This window comes from Apteryx mantelli, chromosome 7 (genome assembly GCF_036417845.1).
Source record: "Apteryx mantelli isolate bAptMan1 chromosome 7, bAptMan1.hap1, whole genome shotgun sequence".
Lineage (NCBI taxonomy): Eukaryota > Metazoa > Chordata > Aves > Apterygiformes > Apterygidae > Apteryx > Apteryx mantelli.
The window spans coordinates 44,252,606-44,273,216 of NC_089984.1; the positions used below are offsets into that span (position 1 = coordinate 44,252,606).

General features: G+C 42.7%; 1 protein-coding gene across 1 annotated transcript in view; it reads right to left on the reverse strand.

The window, feature by feature from the left end:
• Positions 1 to 20,611, reverse strand: part of TCERG1L (transcription elongation regulator 1 like) — a 116,873-nt gene that overhangs the window by 34,191 nt on the left and 62,071 nt on the right. Inside the window, exon 5 of the mRNA XM_067299573.1 lies at positions 7,188 to 7,313. Within this exon, the coding sequence (XP_067155674.1) occupies positions 7,188 to 7,313 (126 nt within the window). The remainder of the gene's footprint in view (positions 1 to 7,187; positions 7,314 to 20,611) is intronic.

The following is a 20,611-nucleotide window of genomic DNA, read 5'->3' on the forward strand; positions in this document are numbered from 1 at the left end:
GTTAGAGCCTGTCAAGAATTTTACTCTGCTTCACCAGCAAATATATCATAATAAAAGTTAAAGTATGTCATTTTTCTCAGAAGACGACTTACTCAATGGGTAATGAAAAAGAAGATTTACTAACCATATCAATTAATTTCCACATTAGAAGAGCTAGGAGTATGGAGTGGATAATACATATCAAAAACATCTCTAAATTTAGCTTTCTTCACTAGACGTTTGTTACTAGAGAATCAAAGCGTTACTTGATAAATTCATCTTTGATTAAACACGGTAAAGTTACATCTGACTTCAGCTTGACTGTAAGTGTTCAAACCTATTTTTTATCCTAATGCACTTCTAGAAAAGGTTAGAGAAATCATAGCCAGAATAGCTGGAAAGGTCAGAGGAATCAAAGGAACAATACAATGATTCTGCTGGGAATTTCTAAATGGTTAAGACGGAAGCAAGGGTATGCTTAGAGCTGTGCATTTTGTGCCGAAGAACTCCTGAAAAAGGGTAAGAAGAAACTGCCATGCTGGGGTTTCATTCTTAAGCCAAGAGAATAATCAGGATCCTGCTGTCAAATAAGAAATACTACATTTTTTTAGTCTAACCTGAAGTAAAACTATAGTCTACACTAAGGCAATGCATTATTGTTTGTGTTGGAAAATGGTGCCAGAAGCGATGATAAAAATCCCATCAAAAAGCTCTTTGTGAGGAAAACAAAGAAACAAAAAAGACATTTGAGAACCCAAGATGTTTCTCTCACTCAACACTTGGTAAAATCTGGCACCGCAATAGGAGGCCCTAGCTCAGATGTACCTCTGCTACGTGTATATATTCTAAAGCTCTAAAACACGGCAGAAGGAAGAAGAGCTGGGCTATTTCTTAACTGTTTCACACAGGTATTTTGGCTTGCCTGTTCTCTCTTTCTGTGGCACGCTCCAAGCCCAACGCTCAGACGCTGCTCTGCACAAAACTGTAGGCGAAATGTGTTAGTTACAAACAAACACCCACATTTCTGACATGGTTTTCAAACCACAATGTTATTAGCGCGCCTTCCGGAAACATGCTTGCAGAGGATGAAAGAAACCTTGAGACGTCTCCCTTTGTAGTATACATTCCTTTACAAGTCATTGATTTTGCAGCAATTTAGAGGCATGTGAATCAGCCCGAATACCCTGGGCTTTGGACGGCGTTTTAGACGCGCGTAATTGCCTCTGATGCTCTGCTTATTGTACTATAGCAGAACATATGCTGGAAGTCTTTAAGGATGGTACGATACTACTCAGTGTTTCTTGCTTTCAACTCTTCTGGTCCTGCCATGAAATAATCCCTGAAGCAGTAATTCTGGAAGGCAAATTAATTTGTGATGAAAGTCACAAACGAATTACTGTTTAGATAAGCCAAATCCCCTGATCCTGTAACTATGACAAGAAGCAACAGAACATGGAACAACACTTCCGATGAAAGATGCTTAACGGATGGGAGTCTTCTCCTAGCAGAGAAATCACGATAACCTCCTTCCAACTCTGCCTCTTCCCAGCTATTTCTCTAATCCTAGGAAAAAAGCTATTTTGATTCCTTTATAGTTTAATTATCGCGTTGGTTTAAAAAATAGCCAGGATCTTTCATTCTTTTATATGCATACGTATGCACGCATCAGAAAGAAGAAAAGCAGTAGACATGTTTACCTGGCTAGCATCACTTTTAAAAATAATAATTATATATATATTAATAAAAATACATTAATGTCAATTGCTAGATTTAAAACAAACTGTGGCACATGTGAAATTCACCTCAAATGTTTCCCACATTGAAACATCTGAAGAAGTTGAAGAGCGGAAGAGCTGAAACAGGTGAGAGAAGCTAGGATACACTCTTAGCGCTGAGGTAGTTCACATGTGATGCAAAGGAAGTCACAACGTGTGACGCAACTGCTCTTCTTACTGCGTTTTTTACCCTCGTCTTCAATAGCTGGAGATTGGCTTAAACTGTGAGGCACTGCTAACTAAGTGTGAGACTCTTTACATACATCACAATTTTTGCCCCTCTTTGAACATACTCTGTGCTGCTAATGCCCGAGGCAACCTCTCTTCTTCTGCCCTTTGAAAAGCTCCCTCGCATTATCCCACGGGAACGCCGCAGCCTCAGGGAGCGACGTCGGTGCGGTGGCATACGCTGGAAATAGATACCACCAGCGCAGAACACCTTGGTGAAGTTTCCTAGCACACAGTTCATTAAGCGTTCCCACGTAAAATAGACTTCCACAAAATTTTGGACAGTGAGCACATTTAAAGCAAGATGGAAATAAAAAGAAAATAAAATAAAAAATGCGGGCTAAACTCCTGAAAGTCACGCTGCATGTCGGGAGTCATTTACTTCTATATCTATATTGAACATTCAGATGGATTTCTCTAAGCATAACGTCAAAAACCGTCAAGCTTGTGTTTCCTCCAGCTAGCCCCAAAGCCCGCAGCTGAAGTAGAGACCAGCTAGCCAGGAACCGCCGCATCCAGGAGGGGACCTCAGCGCACGGAAAGAGACCCGACAGGATGGAAACTGCTGAGGCTGAAGGAGGCTTAGGGAGACCGGCATCGCCTTTGAAGGGGAATCTTAAAAGACCGTTGCTAAGACTTCTTAGATCGCTGCAGATTGCTTCTCGTCAACGCGCGCTGAGAAAGGATGCTTAGCGAGATGCAGGTGTACCCCGATTTGCAGCTGGTGCACTTCTCCGCTCGGCTTTGCTCTTTTCTCATGAATCAACCTTCCTCCCACCCGCCCTTAACTAGATTTAAGTGCATAAGCATACTGCAGTCTGACAATTAAGCTACCAGGACATATTTTCAGCATAATCGCACGGCTTTTTTACCCCTAAACTTAGCACTGTAATTAACAATGATGTGTTCCTGTTGTCGTGGTAATGCTACCCAAGGACGCGCTGGAGACGGGTGAATAAAGATATCTGATTAAAGAGATTTCTTTGAGATTTCACTGTAGGTAGAGTCGCATGAATAATTCACAGTACAAAAGTAAAGGTGCAGCAGCAAAATTATCTGGGGTATATTACAGAGGTTGTCTGTATATGGTTATAAACATCTTACTTAGTGAGAGAAGAGAAGAGAAGAGGAAGGGATGGGAGGGAGAAGAAGGGGGAAGAGGGGGGAAAGGGGAGGGAGGGGAGATTGATTCACTCCATAAGAAGCTATGGGCAAGAGAGAGTAAAAATTAGTTTTCTAAAGCTGTTGAGAGACCAAGCTTCCATTAATCTCACAGGAAGTTTAAACAGGTTTAAATTTTTGACTAAATGTTTCAGAGAGGAGGAGATTTACATCAGGTGCACACGTCTAAGCGCTCAGTTTTTTTACTGTCCCCCCATCTCTCTGTAGGTCAGTTGTTCTTCTCCCCATAGCCTCGCTGCTTTTGTTTTTTTGAGATTAGCCTAAAACAACGTATTTGCTGATTCCCAGCTCCTCCTCTGCTCCCTGCGGCCCGAGACACGCGGGGGGTTTAACGCAGGCCAGGTCAGAAGCGACGTACGAGCATCTCCGCGCTGCCTCAGCCCTCGCGACCCCGCGGGTGCAGAGCACCCTGCGCCTGCCGCGCGGGTCCAGGCTTTGGGCTGCCACCGCCGCGCTCGAGAAACAGGGACTCTCTGGGCACAGCCTGCTCCCGCACCTTTCTGATTCCGATGATTGTTTGTTCTCTGCTTTGACCACGGTTTCTGCTGTTACCTGCCAAACGCTTCGTCTCCCTTCCTGAGAACGTGTCTCCCTGAGCAGTTTTGTTCTTCCACGACCGTCTCTTCCCATTCCCCTCCTTATTCTCCTGGGGATTGTAGCGGGCACGGCAGAGCAACACAGGGGAATTCTGCTTCTAGCGTGTCACAGCACATGCTACATTCCCAGTGCAAACTTAAAGGAAAACCTACTTCGTTGTTCTGCTTTTCCAGTATACGGCCAACGTTGTCCAAGAGATGCTATTTGCCCCTGCACTGAAAATACAGTTTCTTTGTTGTAGAGGCAAAAAGTGACAAAACCACCGTGGGTATTTCCTCAGGCAAGCGGAGGGGTGAGCAGCCGACCAGCCGCACAGACGGACGCACCTCTCTGCTCAGCCCTCTCCCCTCCCTGCACGCTGGGCAGCTGCGTAGGTCCACGTATTTGCAGCGTATTTCTGCTTGGGTTTTTTTTATTGTTTTTCACTTGCTTTAAGTCACTGTCCTATTTTGCAGCTTCTTCCACAAGGCTGGTTCAGACTCAACTACAGTCTGAGTCTCCAGTTTTGCTAATTCTTTGACGCTCTTTCCTCTGCTCTCTACTTGGGATTCTTATTAAATAGCAAGTTCAAGATCTTGGCCCTGATCTTCAAGGCACTTAATGGTCTCAGCTCTGAATATGTATAAAATTATGCAAAGCTTTGTGAGAGTAGCGGTTAACAACTCCGCTTCTCTTGTACCTTTAGGGAAAAAAAAAAGAGAACTAGCTGAGACTGGACTTTCTCAGTTTTCAGTTCAAAAATAAATCCTTACCAGAACCCAGGACGATTGCAAAATTTACTGCTTTTGTCCTCGAAATAAAGAAAATTTTATTAATTTTGTCTCCAGTAAGAAAGAAGGATTTTTGTGTGCTATCAGGAGCAGAACACAGTTGTGACAACTGCGACAGGCCCAGCTTGGTGGTTTTCTGCCACCAGCATTCAATGCATTAGCTCGGTTGTGCAACGATTTCTTCTGCGAAGAAACAATGCTGAGACGACAGTATAATGCATCTTCCACTTTGAATGCTCACAAATTATCTGCCAGGCCTGGGAGCTGCTAATCCCCGTGACGTTTTGACACTCCAGCGTGCGGCTGCAAAAGCTGAAACGTTCATTGATTTCATTTTTTAAACCCCAAACTATTGGCCCACAGCGATGGACACTGTGTAAGAAAGGACTTCTTTCTCCCCATTTTAAATTGCATTCCCTTCCTCGTTCAGCTTGGTGCTCGCCCCAGTTAGGACGGGAGGTCCTCGGGAACAGCAAGCGCGAAGCGGCCCCGGCCCCGGCTCTCCGGCTCTGCAGCCGCCCGCCCGGGTGGCCGAGGCGACTCGTGCGCCTTTGTCAAGCACTCGGTGTTTCGTAGCAACTTTTTAAAGTGCGTGTTTGCTTTTCTGAAGCACTTTGCGACCGACGCATGGAAACACCTGTATTACTGTTATTTGTCCTTAATTATGATTCTTACTTTGATTGTTTTTCCAATGGAGAAAATGACACCTTGTAGCAACCTATAGAAAACAGTGTCATCTCCTGAAAAACATTAAAGAAAAATCCATACTATGCTTCAGTGAAATTGCCATTTTTCTGTTAGATGAAGTTGGCAGCAAATCAAACAAGACAAACAGGCAGAGACATATGTGCTTTGTATTTTCAAGAAAAAGCTAGGAACAAAAATATAATGATCATCTTATTTACATTACTTGTATAGATGTGAAAATATAATGATCACTCTTCCAAAACCATGGCATCTCAGTAAGCCTAGCAGTCATTTGCTTTAGGAAAACTATTGACCAAATTTCATGCTGGCCTTTTAATAGTTATCAAAAGGCTTTATACAATTAAAGCATCATTCAGCATGATGAATAAAATCAGGAGGATTTGTATTTTCACCTCTATCAATAAGATGATTACGGCATATATTTTATATGAAATATATTAGAAGTCATGATTTCAGTTTTCAGTTAGCAACCAACTGCATATCAGTATGGCTCTTGCACAAGTCTTCATCTTTCTGTCAATGCATTTTTTAAACAGCAGTAATATTTCCTCCATCAGACCCACTTTCAACAAGAAAGCAAGTTAACAGTATTCTTAGTGATGCTAAGGAGAAACGTGCAGGTCTTTAAGCAGGGTAACTATAGTGGATGGTGAAGGACAGTAGGTGTTTACCAAAACCAAACCAAACCAAGCTGAAAGAGAAACTTTAAATTTAAGTAAGTTCAAAGAAATGCATATAAACTTTCCTTCAATTTTAAGGTGTCTGTGTTACAAAATTTTCAGCAATTTCCAGACAGAAATGGAATACTCGGTAAAATTCAATCAGAAGATCTGATTCAAGGTAGGTATAACTATCAATTAAACCTACCTCAAAAGGAGCCTACAGCTCCATGTATGGATTGGTCTCACAAAACAGCTAACCACAAAAGATTTTATGAAACTTTTATTTTAGCTGTGGGTAGAGCTTGATGTACACACAGAGTAAACACTCAGCTGAATAAGTAATAGTTTTTATACAAAAAAATGAGTATATGATCAAATACAATACTAGTACATCCATTTCTAACATGCAGCCCTCCAACATCTCCACGACTGTGCTGATATTCCCTAGGTACAAGAGATCAGATAAACTACACCAGTACTGAAACCTATTAATTCTTGATAAACCCCAGAATTTTTTATTAAATATGTCTTTCAGTGTGTGTTCCCACCCACGTGATAATAAATATAGCCAGACAGGGCTTGCTGTTACCTCTCGCTGTACTGCTGCGTGCATTCAAGTGAGCGAGAGGAAGCAATTTGTTTAGTCCAGAAGTAATATTCCACCTCTATTAACAGCGTTCCTGTCTTCACAACAATGACGGTATTGTAGGAAGAATTTCATAAAATTAGGAAAGACGTTCGCAATTTTCCATCAAAAACTGGTCTCTTTCAAATTGTGGTTTGCAATGTGCAAATGTGAATCTAAATGAAGCCATAAGACTTTTTCCAGCCTTTGGGAATAGCATTTCCCCTCCTTTCACTACAACACACATACATTTAGATGATAGTGAATAAAACAGTTTTATCACACAGTACAGCATAAAGCATCCTCTGAGACTTAAGCCAACGAGGCTTCATGGAGCAACTAGCCAAGAGATAACCACATTATCACTGTAATGCTCGTGAATACCGCTGGCGTGGGAAATGAAAAGCCGAGGGACATTTCAGAAACTTGCCTTTTGTATTATCAAATGCAACGCGACTGCCAGTTGCCAGACAGAGTAAACAGGATCCGAAACCTTCTGAACGCGCTCCTAATCGGCTAAAGCAAAATCCATAAAATCGGAGCTGATTTTTAAGGGTCCCCCATTACTACGTAGTATGGAAAACAACGATTTGGTTGGAAGTAGACAAATATGTAACATATGCTTCAGTAATATAATCAGTACATTGAAACATAAACACACCTGTTAACGTCTGATCCATCAAATTGGTTGCCATGAAAGTCACAGCTGGTGCAGATACAGCAGTTACCCTGGTGACTTGAGCTGGCATCAAAGGATTCATGTGAGCATCCATTCTAGAGGCAGAACCTGCAGTCGGAGCACAAGGAAATCGGTTTGTTCCCCCACTAAACAAAATTGCCTTGAAAAAACTCACCTTTTTTTCCAGCCTGATTTCATAGTACCTTTTTTTTTTTCCTGCTGCTAAACATACTGGGGCAAATTAAAACATTTCTCTCTAAATATCTATGCACGTTTAAAGCAACAGGCTTTGCGTTTGTTTTATTTGAATTGCTGGTCTTGTCTGGCCAAGATAGCCACAGAGGCATTGAATCTCAGCAAATAATCATAGCTGGAAATTTAAATTAATTAATACGTAGTCTCCCAGAACAAGAATTTACAAGGAGGTATTAACAGATTGAGAACATACTTACAATAAGATCAGTTTTCTCATTAAACACTAAATAAGGCACCTCTAATTTCTACTATAAATTACTCAACGCAAACTATTTGCGTCCCATCTCACTCACAGAAAATATTTTGCAAATAATTTAAAACAAGAGCTTTATCCAAGCAAATCACAGTCTGTTCACAGACAAGTCACAAAAGAGAAAACTGCTAAATTGATCAAACACATTATTTATGATAAATTAGTCATCCAGGTCTGTTGCCAAAACTATGCTAATGAAACTAGGCTACTTAATCCTCGAGAATTTGTGGCTATTGACAAATCTGAGGTCAAAAGTAGAGCATTAGTTTCCCATTATCTGTGAGTTTAGATACTAAACCTTCTTTCAGAAATGAAAGGACACGTTTCACATCATCTCATTTCGGACGTAAATTTAGGTGTCCCATTAGCAGCCTACACACACTATTTATAAGCCACCTTCTCAAGACTGAACTGACTGTAGGAACCTATCCCTACTTTAAGACAGACTCTGAGAATAGTGTCTTTTCTCCTAAGCACGACTCAACATCTGAAGAACTTACTACACTTTTGTTTCACTAAATACTCTTATGCTATCACACAGCTGTCATCCAAACTTCTCCACGTTATGAGTAATATGGATCATTTCTGGAGCCTTCACTCTTTATTACAACAACTCACTTATATTCTACAAACTTATTCGTTGATTTTCACTTCTCAGTTTCCAAGCGTCAAAGCAGATTAATAAACATAACTCTCACTAATATAGAGAATACTGATCATTTTTTGGAATGCAACTATAAAGTTTTATCCTAAGAAAAGGATACTTTGATAGAGTTTTTCTTCCTCAGAACTATAGTCTTGGGTATCAGCTGGTGTGAGGAGAGCAGAAGAGGGCATTTCCTCGCTGGTTTGAGAGGTAAATCAGCAAATATGGAGCTAACATGGAGACTTCTCAGCTGGGACCAGAGGTACCCAGCACCTTCTGTAAGCGAAGCTGCCAGAGGCACCCTGGTCACAGGCTCTTGAAAAGGCACGCCGCGTTCAGAAGGGGCTATTTTAGTAACAACAACAACGATGAGTAGTCAACGATGAGTCACAATATTAGCTAGTAATGCTAATGTTGTGCATATTTTGCTGTTAGGCAGATATATATTCTGCTGAACATAATTTGAATTACTGATGAGTAAAACAAAATATTCATTTTGAAATTCTAGTGATTTCTGATATAAGGAAAAACCTCTTCACTGTGAGGGTGACAGAGCCCTGGAACAGGCTGCCCAGAGAGGTTGTGGAGTCTCCTTCTCCGGAGATATTCAAAACCTGCCTGGACGTGATCCTGGGCAACGTGCTCTAGGTGACCCTGCTTGAGCAGGGGGTTGGACTAGATGATCTCCAGAGGTCCCTGCCAACCTCAGCCCTTCTGTGATTCTCCTCCCTTGCACTCCCTTGTCTCCCACCCCAACAGCCAGGAGAGAGCAGTGGAGGCTGCAATCTCTCTAAGAAAAGATATATCTGAATAATTGGTAATTGTTGTAATTGTTCAAATGAACAAGAAAGTAGAAACCTGGGCTACAGAAAACCCAGTTTATACCAGTGAGAGACCCCCAGAAATGAAAACATAATAAATCTTGTTAAAGTAATAAGGTTTTATAGAATCAGAAAGTCATATTCCTATAAAGGGTTAAAATGACTAAGGAACCACCCGGGGAAAGTAAAGCTTTGCCAAAAATAATAGGTACCTTCAAAAAAAGTAGGAGGTATTTGAAGCTTTAGGAGTTGGGATCAGGATTCTAAGTTCACTGGATGTTAAATAATGCATTTTCATGATATCAGCTTGCCATTAGCCAGGGTATCTTACAGACATTAGTAGGTAAAGGATGACTTATTAATTCTAAATTCTTTTTTTTTTTTGTGCTTCAGAAACCATGACCTCAGAAAACCATGATCTCAGTCCAGCAAGTAAAAACCAAATGAGTGTACAAATGTGCTGAATGGAATAGTTTGAATAACAATCCTTAAAAATCCTACGGATTCAACAGGCATTTTGTTCTAAGAGCAGGTGACTTCCTTTGATACAGTTCTCCAAGCTACTGGTATCTTACTAAGTAGGTTTGGAAATACGTCATGGAGTTATTTTAACAGGAGGCTCAAATCTCGCCGGGGACAATTCATATATTCCTCCTTCCCCCGGGACGAAGTGCCGGGCGCGCAGTGACGGGCGACGTGGGGGACGCAGGCGCGGGAGGTGGCCCGAGGCCAGGCTGCGGCAGGGCAGTACCGCCGACCTGCCGCTCTTGGGGCAACAGCGGCACGGCCTTGAGCTCGGCTCGGGCGTCGCTGCGCGCTGACCAGGGAGCCCAGCCTGCACAGAAACGGCTCCCTGTCATCTGCATTTTTTTTTTTAAATATTTTGCAATTTTTCAATATGAAAAAGGTGAAAAGGATTATTATTGCCAATAAGCTGGGGGGACCCATTCATTAACCTGCTACTTGCTATTCACTTCTTCTCCTGAGAGGATCTAATAAATCCTCACTATTCAGAATGCCATAAAAATATAGTATTATTTCTCTTCAAGATTTGACAGCATTATTCAGGTCAATCCCTGAACTTCTGGCTTCAGTGATGCAGGACCAGGCCTTCAGAGAACTGAAATGCCGCCTTAAGACGAGTATTCCACAAGCAAACGGCACTCGCTATATGCACACACGCACGTGTTCATACGCCGATTTATCGCCCAGGAACACGCATGCACACAGCAAGAAACGACGGGCCTCGCAGCTGTTGCATAACAACACATCACGTCTTTAGAGCGTTGTTTTGCTGCCCTCCTCTTAAGACGCTTGAAAATCAAACGAACGTAAGGAGCATGTTTAATATATTTAAGGGGCTTCTTCCCAAACGTCACCCTTCATCTACTGGTGTGGTCCAGCCCCCGCAGCCTGAACGCCTGCGCGCAGAGCTCACGGGACACGGCCCTCCCGGAGGAACGGCTCCTCGGAAGCGCGTTGTTGTGACAGCCCCGCTGCTGTGAGCGGCAGAAAGCAGGAAACGAGAAGACAGTGCGGAAACTATTTTAAGCTTCCAGGCACAGCAGAGATTTGTACAAGACAGACAAATAAAAAGACTAAACATCTCCAGACATACGGAAAACTGTATACATGATGTACAGACCTTCCTATGCAATCACCCTTATGCTGTGAGTCTATGCATATGTATCTATACATATATACATATATACGCATGTGGCTATATACAAAGGGCACTGCTGCCACTGTGCCAATCTGAGCGGGTTCCTTCTACGTCTAGAACAGGACTCACTAACACGTGGACCAAGGGAAATAACCAGGAGCTGGGAAAGTAACCGGTATCACAGGTACGGATGCACACGCTTGCCAGGGCAGAGATCAACAGTCCCAAAACAACGTACGATGTTTTAAACGATAAATAAATACAATTAGATATTCCCATTAGCTCTTAGGCGATCTGCAGGTGATAGCTGTTCATTTCTCACAGAAACCCGAACAGGAACGTGCCTGGAGGGACCACGAGAAAGAGAAGCGAGCACTTTTGCAACCAAAGGCCCTCCAAGCACCTGCAGCAGAACGGGAGAAAGCAAAACAGATAACGAAGCGAGGTCCTAGGCCGTTAGCACCAACGGAGCAGAGGGCAAAGGAAGGAGGAGGAGAACAAGGACCTCTGTGACCCACTGAACACCGTGACGAAGCAACGCCTTGCCTTTTCCCGAACGCTTTCCTGCCCAGGACAGAGGAGCAGCCTGCTGACAATCATCCTTGCAAAGTCACCCAGGGCTACCTGAGGGAGATACTGAGAAGCTTAATTGCAAGCAGCTGCAGGAACAAACACCAGAAAAGGAAACATTTTATTATTTCTCCTTACTGCTAGCAATTGAATCAGAAAAGAGAAATTCCTGCAAGACATTATCAGTAGCTTGAGTAAGGATTTACCTTGCAATGTACTATGATAAATTTAATCCACATTTACTTTGAAGGAAGGACTGTAAATAAAGCATTTACAGACAAGGACTAGGACACTGTGCCGTTTGTTGTGCTATCTACAGTATAATACCGTAACTGGAGGCACTTCTAACTTGGCCATCTCTAACAAGACAGTGAACCATTTTCTAGCTTGAGCTGATGTTCGGACCTCGGGCAGCAGTGGTTCTTTTTTCTTCTGCTTCTGTCAAATCCCCTGGCAAAACTATTAACTCTGACGGGCTCTTTGGAGCTAAAGAAGCTCTGAGGAACCACCGATTTTCACGTAGCTTCTGACATTTGAGTCTAAGGTGCCTCTAATTATATGGAGCAATCTACATGCAACAGAGCATTCAAAACATGCCCCCCCACCCCATTTTTATGAAGATAGCCAGTGATATACACATATGAGTACAGTAAAGTTTTGTTTCCCATATAGGTGGAGACCATTTCTTAAAATAGGATTTATATATGCATCTTAGATGTACATTACTACACAATTAATTCCTTTGATAACATTTTACAGAACAAGGGGTATTTGGTGTTCTTCAGCTTTTCATATTCATTTTAATGAGAACAAAAAGGATGCCTTCATTCTATCACTTTCAGGGTTACCACAGACAGGTTAAAATGGTCTCTAGTCTTCGAGCCTCTGCTGATTTTGGCAGGGTATGTGCACACCAAATGTTTTGCTATCTATGACAGAGAAGACTTGGAAAAAGGAATGCGGCTATTTATCCAGAATGGCCATCTTTAAAGATAACAACAAATCCAGAAATATTGGAGATAAGCGTGACTGGGCATCTCATGCTTGTCCTTTTCCACCTTTAAATTTGTAAGGGAAGGGGAAAAGGTTCATGCCTACAGATTTGAACTTGCCACTGTGGTTTTGCCTGCCCCTTGATTTAGTCCAGATGTGCCTCCGGCTGCTGAGGAGCTTGCCTGATGGGGTAGGTTTGTCTCAGAGAGTCCTCTACCTTTTGGATAAACTCTTTAACAAGCAGTAACTTGACCCAAAACCCGATCCCCAGTCATAGCTTGGTTTCGTGACTCACACAAGAATTGAGAGAAGAAAACTGCAGTTTACTGAAAACTGATTTAGAATGCAGATGAGAAAATCATACAAGTAAAACAAACACCACAAATCCCATGGTCCGTATTTTATTTCCTGCTTACAGGACACTGAGCTATCGTTATTCTGACCATGGAGCGTGTAACGTACAAATGGACTAGGTGTTCAGCTATATGAAGATTCACACACAACTTCTGGGGTGTTCAGGGACACCTATTAAATGCAAGCACACATTCAGGTAGACAAACGAATTTCAGCACGCAGCCTTAAGTCTGTGCACCTAAAATTGGAATCACTTCATAACACGTGCTTAATTATCTCCTAATAGTTAGACATATGCCATTTGAGATTACCTCTGCTCATTTTGTTAACATAATGTATGTTGCATGTTGAAACAAGACTTTCCATTGTATAATTTGTAACTGCTTTTTCAGCTGGATTTACTTTCACATTCAGGAACAAAAAGAATTCATAGTGCAGTTTTCAATGCGATGGAAGCAGTTAGCTCACAGCTTCCACCTTATTTCAGTCAAGCACATACATATTTTATTTATTTCATACATGCAGACCAAGTTCAACTGCTTCATTTAATTATATCTTCTGCTCACCAAATAAGCTTGAATGATTTAAGGCAATCATAACCTTTAAGGAATAAATATTTGTGTTTTTTAGTACTTCGTGTTCATAAAAAAGCAATCTTTGCGATAGATTGATTTGGAATACAAATGCCAAATAAACTCTAAGGATTTGGTTTGATGTCATAATCCAACATAAGCTCTCAATATGAACCGAAAATAACCTGGGCGGGGATAATACCTAAACAAGAACCATAAAGAACCTACATACATGCACACATACTATGTGCATTTTACGATTAAGTTCAGGCAAATTTTACTGTAAAACAATACTGAGAAGGGTGAGGATAAAACTGTTATTTTCTATGAAGTTACCGATTATTGTTAAAACCCAGGAAGACTGGCTAGTAAGTCACGTGTTTCGAGAACGTCACTCCATCTTTATGGTTACTTCAGTGCAGATGCATTCTACTGTCACCTAAAAGTACAAGCAACCTACACCTCAATTTAACAACAACAAAGACATCACAAGGACAAACAAGGACAATATTAGATGAGCTGATGGTTCAGAAAGCTGAAGATCCTATGCAAGTGATACACCGCCCCGATTTGCATGCTTGATGAACGCACATTGATTTGCATCTCCTGATTGCTGGAATTTAGAGCTGACAAGGCTGCGGGGATGCGGACGTTACTACGGTGCAGGTTTGGTCTGAAAGCCCTACGGAAGTACTCACATTGCTCTGCCTCTTATTTCGAACCAGCTAGTGCGCCACCGAGGTGTTGAAACGGGAGAAAAATATGCCTGGATTCTTCTATTAGCAGAAAATAATGAGTTGGGGAGCGGTGGTGTCTGAGCCGCTTGCCGTCTATGGGCTGTGGCCTCCCGTCGTGGTCCTGGGCGCCCCGCTCAGCCGCCCGCTGATCCTCCAGCCGCGCCAAGGCGCGCGACGGCGGGAGCACCGGCGTGCCGCAACGAAGAGAGCGGCAGGACCACGGCAGGCGCGCAGCTCCCGCGCCGCAGACGTGTCCCAGACCCGCCTGGGGCAGGCAGGGCGCAAGACGCTGCAGCAGGGCCCCGCAGAGGCGGGCTCCTGCCCCACCGCCCTGGGACCGTCAGGGGAAGGTCACCGTGAGCCCCAGGGTCACGCGTTATCTCTTCTCTGCTCCAAATCAGAGGACGATGAGCCAAGTGGGGAGGAGAGAAGCTCTCACTTCACATAACCCAGTCATCTTCTCGAGGAAGGAGACACAGAGAAAGAAGAGGAAAAGACACAGAACGAGTTGCAGAAGAAAGACGGAAGAGCCTGCAGAAAAGGGGCTTCTGGAGCTTCTCACTGGAAGAATCCACGTACAACAGCAAGGATGGAGCTAACAGAATAAAATATTAGCCTACGGAAACTAATGAGGAAAAGTAGTTCACCCCTAAACAATAAGCTGCTTCCGTCCCCCAATTTATGCGTAAAGCTGGCAGTGACGTTGACGGGATACCTGCTGTGGAGAAAAGAGAGCGAGCCGATGAATCTTTCCATCCCTGCTCAGTAATTCCGCAGGAAATCCGGCCCTTCTCCCGCGAGGGCAGCTGTGACGTGGGCTGTACCTGCAGCACCTCCCCGTGCCGTGCCACGCCGCCGAAGCTGGGAGCTCGGCGTAGGCTCAAGCGTTTTGCAAAAGGATGGTTCAAAACATTGCCACGTGCAAGAGCAGTGCGGAAAGGCAAAGCCTGACGGCCTCGCTGCTTGGATTGAGAAGGATAACAGGGGACAACGCGGCTACCCGGGATTTCTAACTGTCACCTTTATGCTGTTGCTTAAATGTCTGAAGAACAGGGTGGGAGCTTCCTCATCACCTAACTGACCGACAGTACCTTGCCTTTAGCAGAAAACACTGTCCCCAGAGGTGCACCAGGAGTCCAAAGCAAATTAGATACTAACAGGAAAATAAAAAAAAGCCATCTTTAATTAAATAAATCCCATTCTTTTAACTTCACAGGTTTCACTTCTTTAAACTTCCTAAATCTAATCTAATCATAAATTACAAATCTAGTGTTCCCTAAATCATCCATAGACACAGTATAACCAGAACTCATGTTTTATCTGTTACTCACAAACTTCCACTCCAAAGGTCAATACAGGGTTATAAATAAGAAAAGCAGAGGCTGGAGTAAACTGGAACACCATCATTTGGTAAAAGAAACCCCTTTCCATCTTTTATTTCTCAAGATTTTTCCAGAACAGATGACTAACTTTTCCACCTTTGTTATTTCTAAGTAACAGCACTACAAGGCTCTATTTTTCACCCTGTATCGTAAAGACGGATCACTTTTGCTAGCTCCCTCGTCTGCTTGCTTGTGGCCAAAATAGACCTTAGGAGAGGGAGCAGACAAATTATTAAAGTTCATGCTCTAGTTTAAAGGATAGATTTTCTGGGCGAACCTATTTTTTATAATGCTTAATCTATGCCTTAACAGACCTATCATTTATCATCACTCTGTTATACAGAGCATGGATGTTAACAAATCCATGCTAATAGAAGCCAGATTGCCGACAGCAGAACAGCAAGACTTGAGAACCAGCCCGTATCACAACCAGCTACGGCATTAGAGGTTTGGTGCTGTTGCTTTTAGTTTCAATTCATACGTTCTCCAGTTAAACCATGGAACTTGAATAGTAACTTAAGCATTTTTTTGTTTACATTAGGAGTTTGGCAGGGGTTTAAGTCTTATTTTCCTCGCTGTGATTTAAGAAGCCCAGAATAGCAGTGCTCCCAAAAAGGATAGGGGCCACATAGTTTATTTTAATGTATTTATACTGAAAATATGCGTAGCACGGGCCTAATCTTGAACTCAGTGAAGTTAAGCAAAGTCTTCTGGTTGAGCTTCACGGGCATTGAGTCACGCTCTTAAAACCAAAGCTTGTCTTTTTAAAATTCATTTTGTCTCTTGCTAAGCTACGATTTATTCCATGGGACAAAAGATGTTAATGCATTATTGAACAACATAGTTTGTCATTTATATTTAGTTTAGCTGAATATATGTCAGAACTTGTTTTTATTAATTTGTAAAAGTGCTTTATGAATGGAATCAATTCTAAAAGAAAAATCTTTCCTAGGTGACAGTATATGCACTGTGCATAAAATTATTCTATATATTCTAATAATAAACCCTATAATAAAGCTCTCAGTCTACATGAGAACAAATTAAGACTGTATTTGCAAGAATTCCTAAAGTTCAACTACATTGTCGGAATGCTTGTTTGGTGAGAAAATATGAAATAGGAACTGTCTTTCAGAGAATTACTTGTGTTTTTCTGAAGAAAAGGTGCGGAGGGCAGGAAAGGGATATTATTATTCTGCGCCTCCGAAGCAATTAGGGGCCCTTTCACCCCGCCTGTGACAGGAAGACAGAGTGCCGCGGAGTGGTAGCGCCTAATTGGTACTTTTATTTATGTGTTTGCAGCGTTTGTGAAGTTCCCTGGCTGTTTCTGATGCAATTACTTTCACTGATCCTAAGCTTTATAAACTGAGGTAGCGGGCGAGTAAAGCTTTGCTGGCTGCTATGGAACACACAAACGTAATTATTTATGTGCTCGCCTATGTACAAAACACCTTGGAAGCAGCTTTCAACGTTTCATAAGAGCGAAAAGGTGACATTTTTAGCTAAAGAGTTCTCTCTCACTGGCTGTTATGAACTGGAATGACAGGATTCTTCCTGAAGACTAAATGAATACAGAAATCAAAGATGCAAGCATTCGACCAGGGCGGGCGATTCTCGGTATGAAAACGGCAAACTTTTTTTATCTGCCAAGCAAAGAATCATAGTTCTGCATTTCCAATTACACTGTCACAAGAATAAGACTAGGCTTTTGAGTCAGGTAATTAAAAGCAAATAAAGATGACATACTGCTTGTGCTATTCCAGGCCTTCATCGGTTTAGCCTGTCTGACTGGGTAATAGCTTTCAGGAATAATTTAGGTGTGAAGATTATTTTTTCCCCAGGACAAGCAACTTAAGACCTCCATCTCCATACTCTTACGAGTGCATGAAACAGGCGGATACTTTCATTAAAACTATAATTAAAGAAAACGATCAAGGTATCTACCAAACTTTAGAAATTTTAAGTTGTCTAATTGATTTCAAGACCAAATAATTTCCATTGCAACTGTGCAATCCAAGAGAGATCACAGAAACCTTTGTGCAAGAAGCAAGATGCTGCCACAGAGCACGAGCTGGCGCTCTTTACCACCAACACTGGATGCTGTCTAGGTACACCAAATGCCCACATAAGCTCTATTAGGCCATATTTTACCTAATTAAGGTTCCTCCCCTTTGGCTAGAATGCTTTCTAGCCAAAAAATACAAAAAAAGAATTATTCATCCTAATATCTTTCAGTAATAATCGTCTACCTACATTTGCATTCTGGCCTACCATTAAGACAAAACAAAGAAAATTGAGGATTCCTATTTTCACTAGGATGAGATGAGAGCAAACGTCCCCTCAATAAATCATATCCAATAAGGGAAATACAACCTAATTATTCAAAGTAAGAAGGAACTGCCTGGAGAAAGGAGGAGCCATGGCGAGTGAGTAAGAGTCACAGCTTCCCACAGCTGACTTCTCAGCAGAATTGAACAGAAATGCTTGAGAAAAACCATTGTTTTGGGGATCCATTTCTAGCAATCTTACTTATTCAAAACACACTTGAGAAATCCTGAGGGAAAGCCTGGCATACAAACGGGATTTTTAGATTGTCACCAAAACAGTAAGAGAAAACACATCTCCAAAAGGGTCTTATATATGATGCTGCCAGGCTCTTTCCTGAGTTATCGTCCAAGATTCTGGTCTTGTGATAGATGGTCCTTGCGACTGTCTTTGGTTTTGGTCGTTATTAAGAGATGGGAACACCTGATTTTGTTCTTCTGTTATAGATACTTCCATGAATCATGCCTCACTGGCAGAAGTAGCAAGTCACCGGCCTCTCTCTTAAAGACAATACTAAGACAAAGACTAAAGACAAAACTTAAAGACAGTATTATAGCAGCAGTCCCCTGAGAAAGCACGCAAAAGTCTCGCAGGCGACACCTGGTATCTCAGAATCAAAAAAGAATGCATATTCTTGCCAGCACAGAAACCCACATGAAGAACAGTTCGAATTCAATCCAGTATAAATGTGTACCCTTAAAAATTACCAGGTAAAAATATTCATCGATCTCTTATTTAAAAATAGGACAATAATTCTGTATTTTTATGAGTGAAAGCAATCAAGAATAGCAGCTTACAAAGCCTTCACATGTAATGCAGCATAACAAACTTACGTTGTGTCTCCTCATTTTTTCTTGCGTAATGAGTTCATAATTTTGCTGTGCACCTCTTTGCACGGTATCCTTTCGCTCCTGAGCACACACAAGACAAGCATCGTGCTTTGTGCTCTTGGTTAGATTTCCATTTTGCGTTTTGATTTTTAACTGAATCATAGTTGTAGCCATCTGATAGAACTTCGTGGCCAACTACTACCACGGGCGTCTGAGGCTGTGTTGTTTCCGAAGCGCCTGCACATGCCCCTCTGCTGGAAGAGGACGACGACGGGCTGCTGCTGCTCGATTTGGTTTGCGCTCTTGGAGGTTTCCCAGGTGCCCTCCTGAGGTCAGCATTAAATGAAGGTCAGCCCGCAGGTGGCTGGCGCGGACGCGTGACGGACACGACCCGCGCTGAGAATGCACCGATCAACACGACGAAGACGAGCAGGCAGACAGACGCTGCCCCGGGAGCACGACTCTTCACCCGAGAGTCTGTAAACAAAGGTTTGGAGGTATAAAAATTGTATACTGTAGCTGAAGACAAAAATAAGCCTAGGAGGCACTTACTGTAGGCACCACCATAGGCGCGCGCCGTAAAGCAATCCTGCCCGGAGAAACGCCGCCTGCCTCCTCGCTGCTGGCAGCCGCGGTAGGGCCGTGTCTATCCTGGCCCTTCAGGATCCCCCACTCTTGGAGAGCCCACAGAAGCCATCGCAAAATGAAATGACAATTATTGCAGCTTATTTACAATTCAAGTCGCCAAAAATCCTCGTGACTCATTTTGACTTCCCTCTCCTATTTCTTATCCTTTTTAATGGATGAAAATCTCTTCACACTGAATGATATTAACATAAGACAAAACACAGGGGAAATAATAAAAGAAAATGTCAAGCATCAGGAAGATGTGAAGTTGTTTTATTAACTGTGAATATGTCACTATTTATTGACTACCTGTATTTGAAAAGGAAGGATAAAGGTCTTAGTGGGCAAGTTATAACCATACGAAAAAACAGAATTTAGTTGTGTGTAGAAACAAAAATGAGGAGAAAGATGTGAGATATTTCTGAAAAATTTTGGAATACTTTTTACCCGCACGCAGCTGCTGGGACAGGAGGACTCCTCACTCGCCGGCCTATCTACCAGGTAGTCACTCCAGCATTGCCGCACGAGCAAAAAGAGCCGAGAACAGATAAAGTATCTAAAATATTCATCCTGGCTCTCAGCATGTTTTGCAGCCCACCTTGAACTCTTGGGCACACCGGGAATGTCACCGCACCCCGCTGCTGGAAGGGCCCGTGCGTGGTACCCACCTCCCACTTTCCGCCGGCACACCGTGCCATTACTGGGAAATGGGAACCGGAGAGAGGGGCACGCGGCCGCTGTTTTGAAGATGACATGAATCTACCACCGCTGCCCTTCACATGACCAATTTAATAGGGGTGATTGTGTTATAACTTACTGAAAAACAGAACCATGCTTCTTCACAAATCTTCCAGTATATTTAAAGTCTATAGCAATCACAGCAAGCCCTTCTACTCTACCGTACTCCGCTAATTTCAGCAGAAATTTTCTTTTTTGTTGTTTTTGAAAGACATGATCACCACAGTCGGCGCATCGGTCTTTGCTTGCTGGTGCTGCTCACCCAGCCCGTCTGGCCGTCGGCGCTGTTGAGGGCTCACGCTGGGCTCGGCTTTGCGCTGGCGGCCGGCAGCTTCTCTGCCTCCGCTCGCAGCTTCTGCATCGTTGCGGCATTGCCGCTGTGTGCCAACGCAGTCTGTCCAAACACAACGGCTTTTCTTCACAAAATGAAGACATGTCATATGGAATCTTAAATTGTGCCAAAACCTGACACAGGACATAGCATGGAGTATTTTCTGTTTGAAACAGAAATCTCCGAAAGCACCTCAACCACAAGAGCTATTTGGCTTGAGCAGACAGCAAGACAGTAAGACACTTAAAAAGGCTCATGCGCCCCAAGGTGGGACTCTAAAGCACAACGGGTGTCACGGATACACGCAAGTCT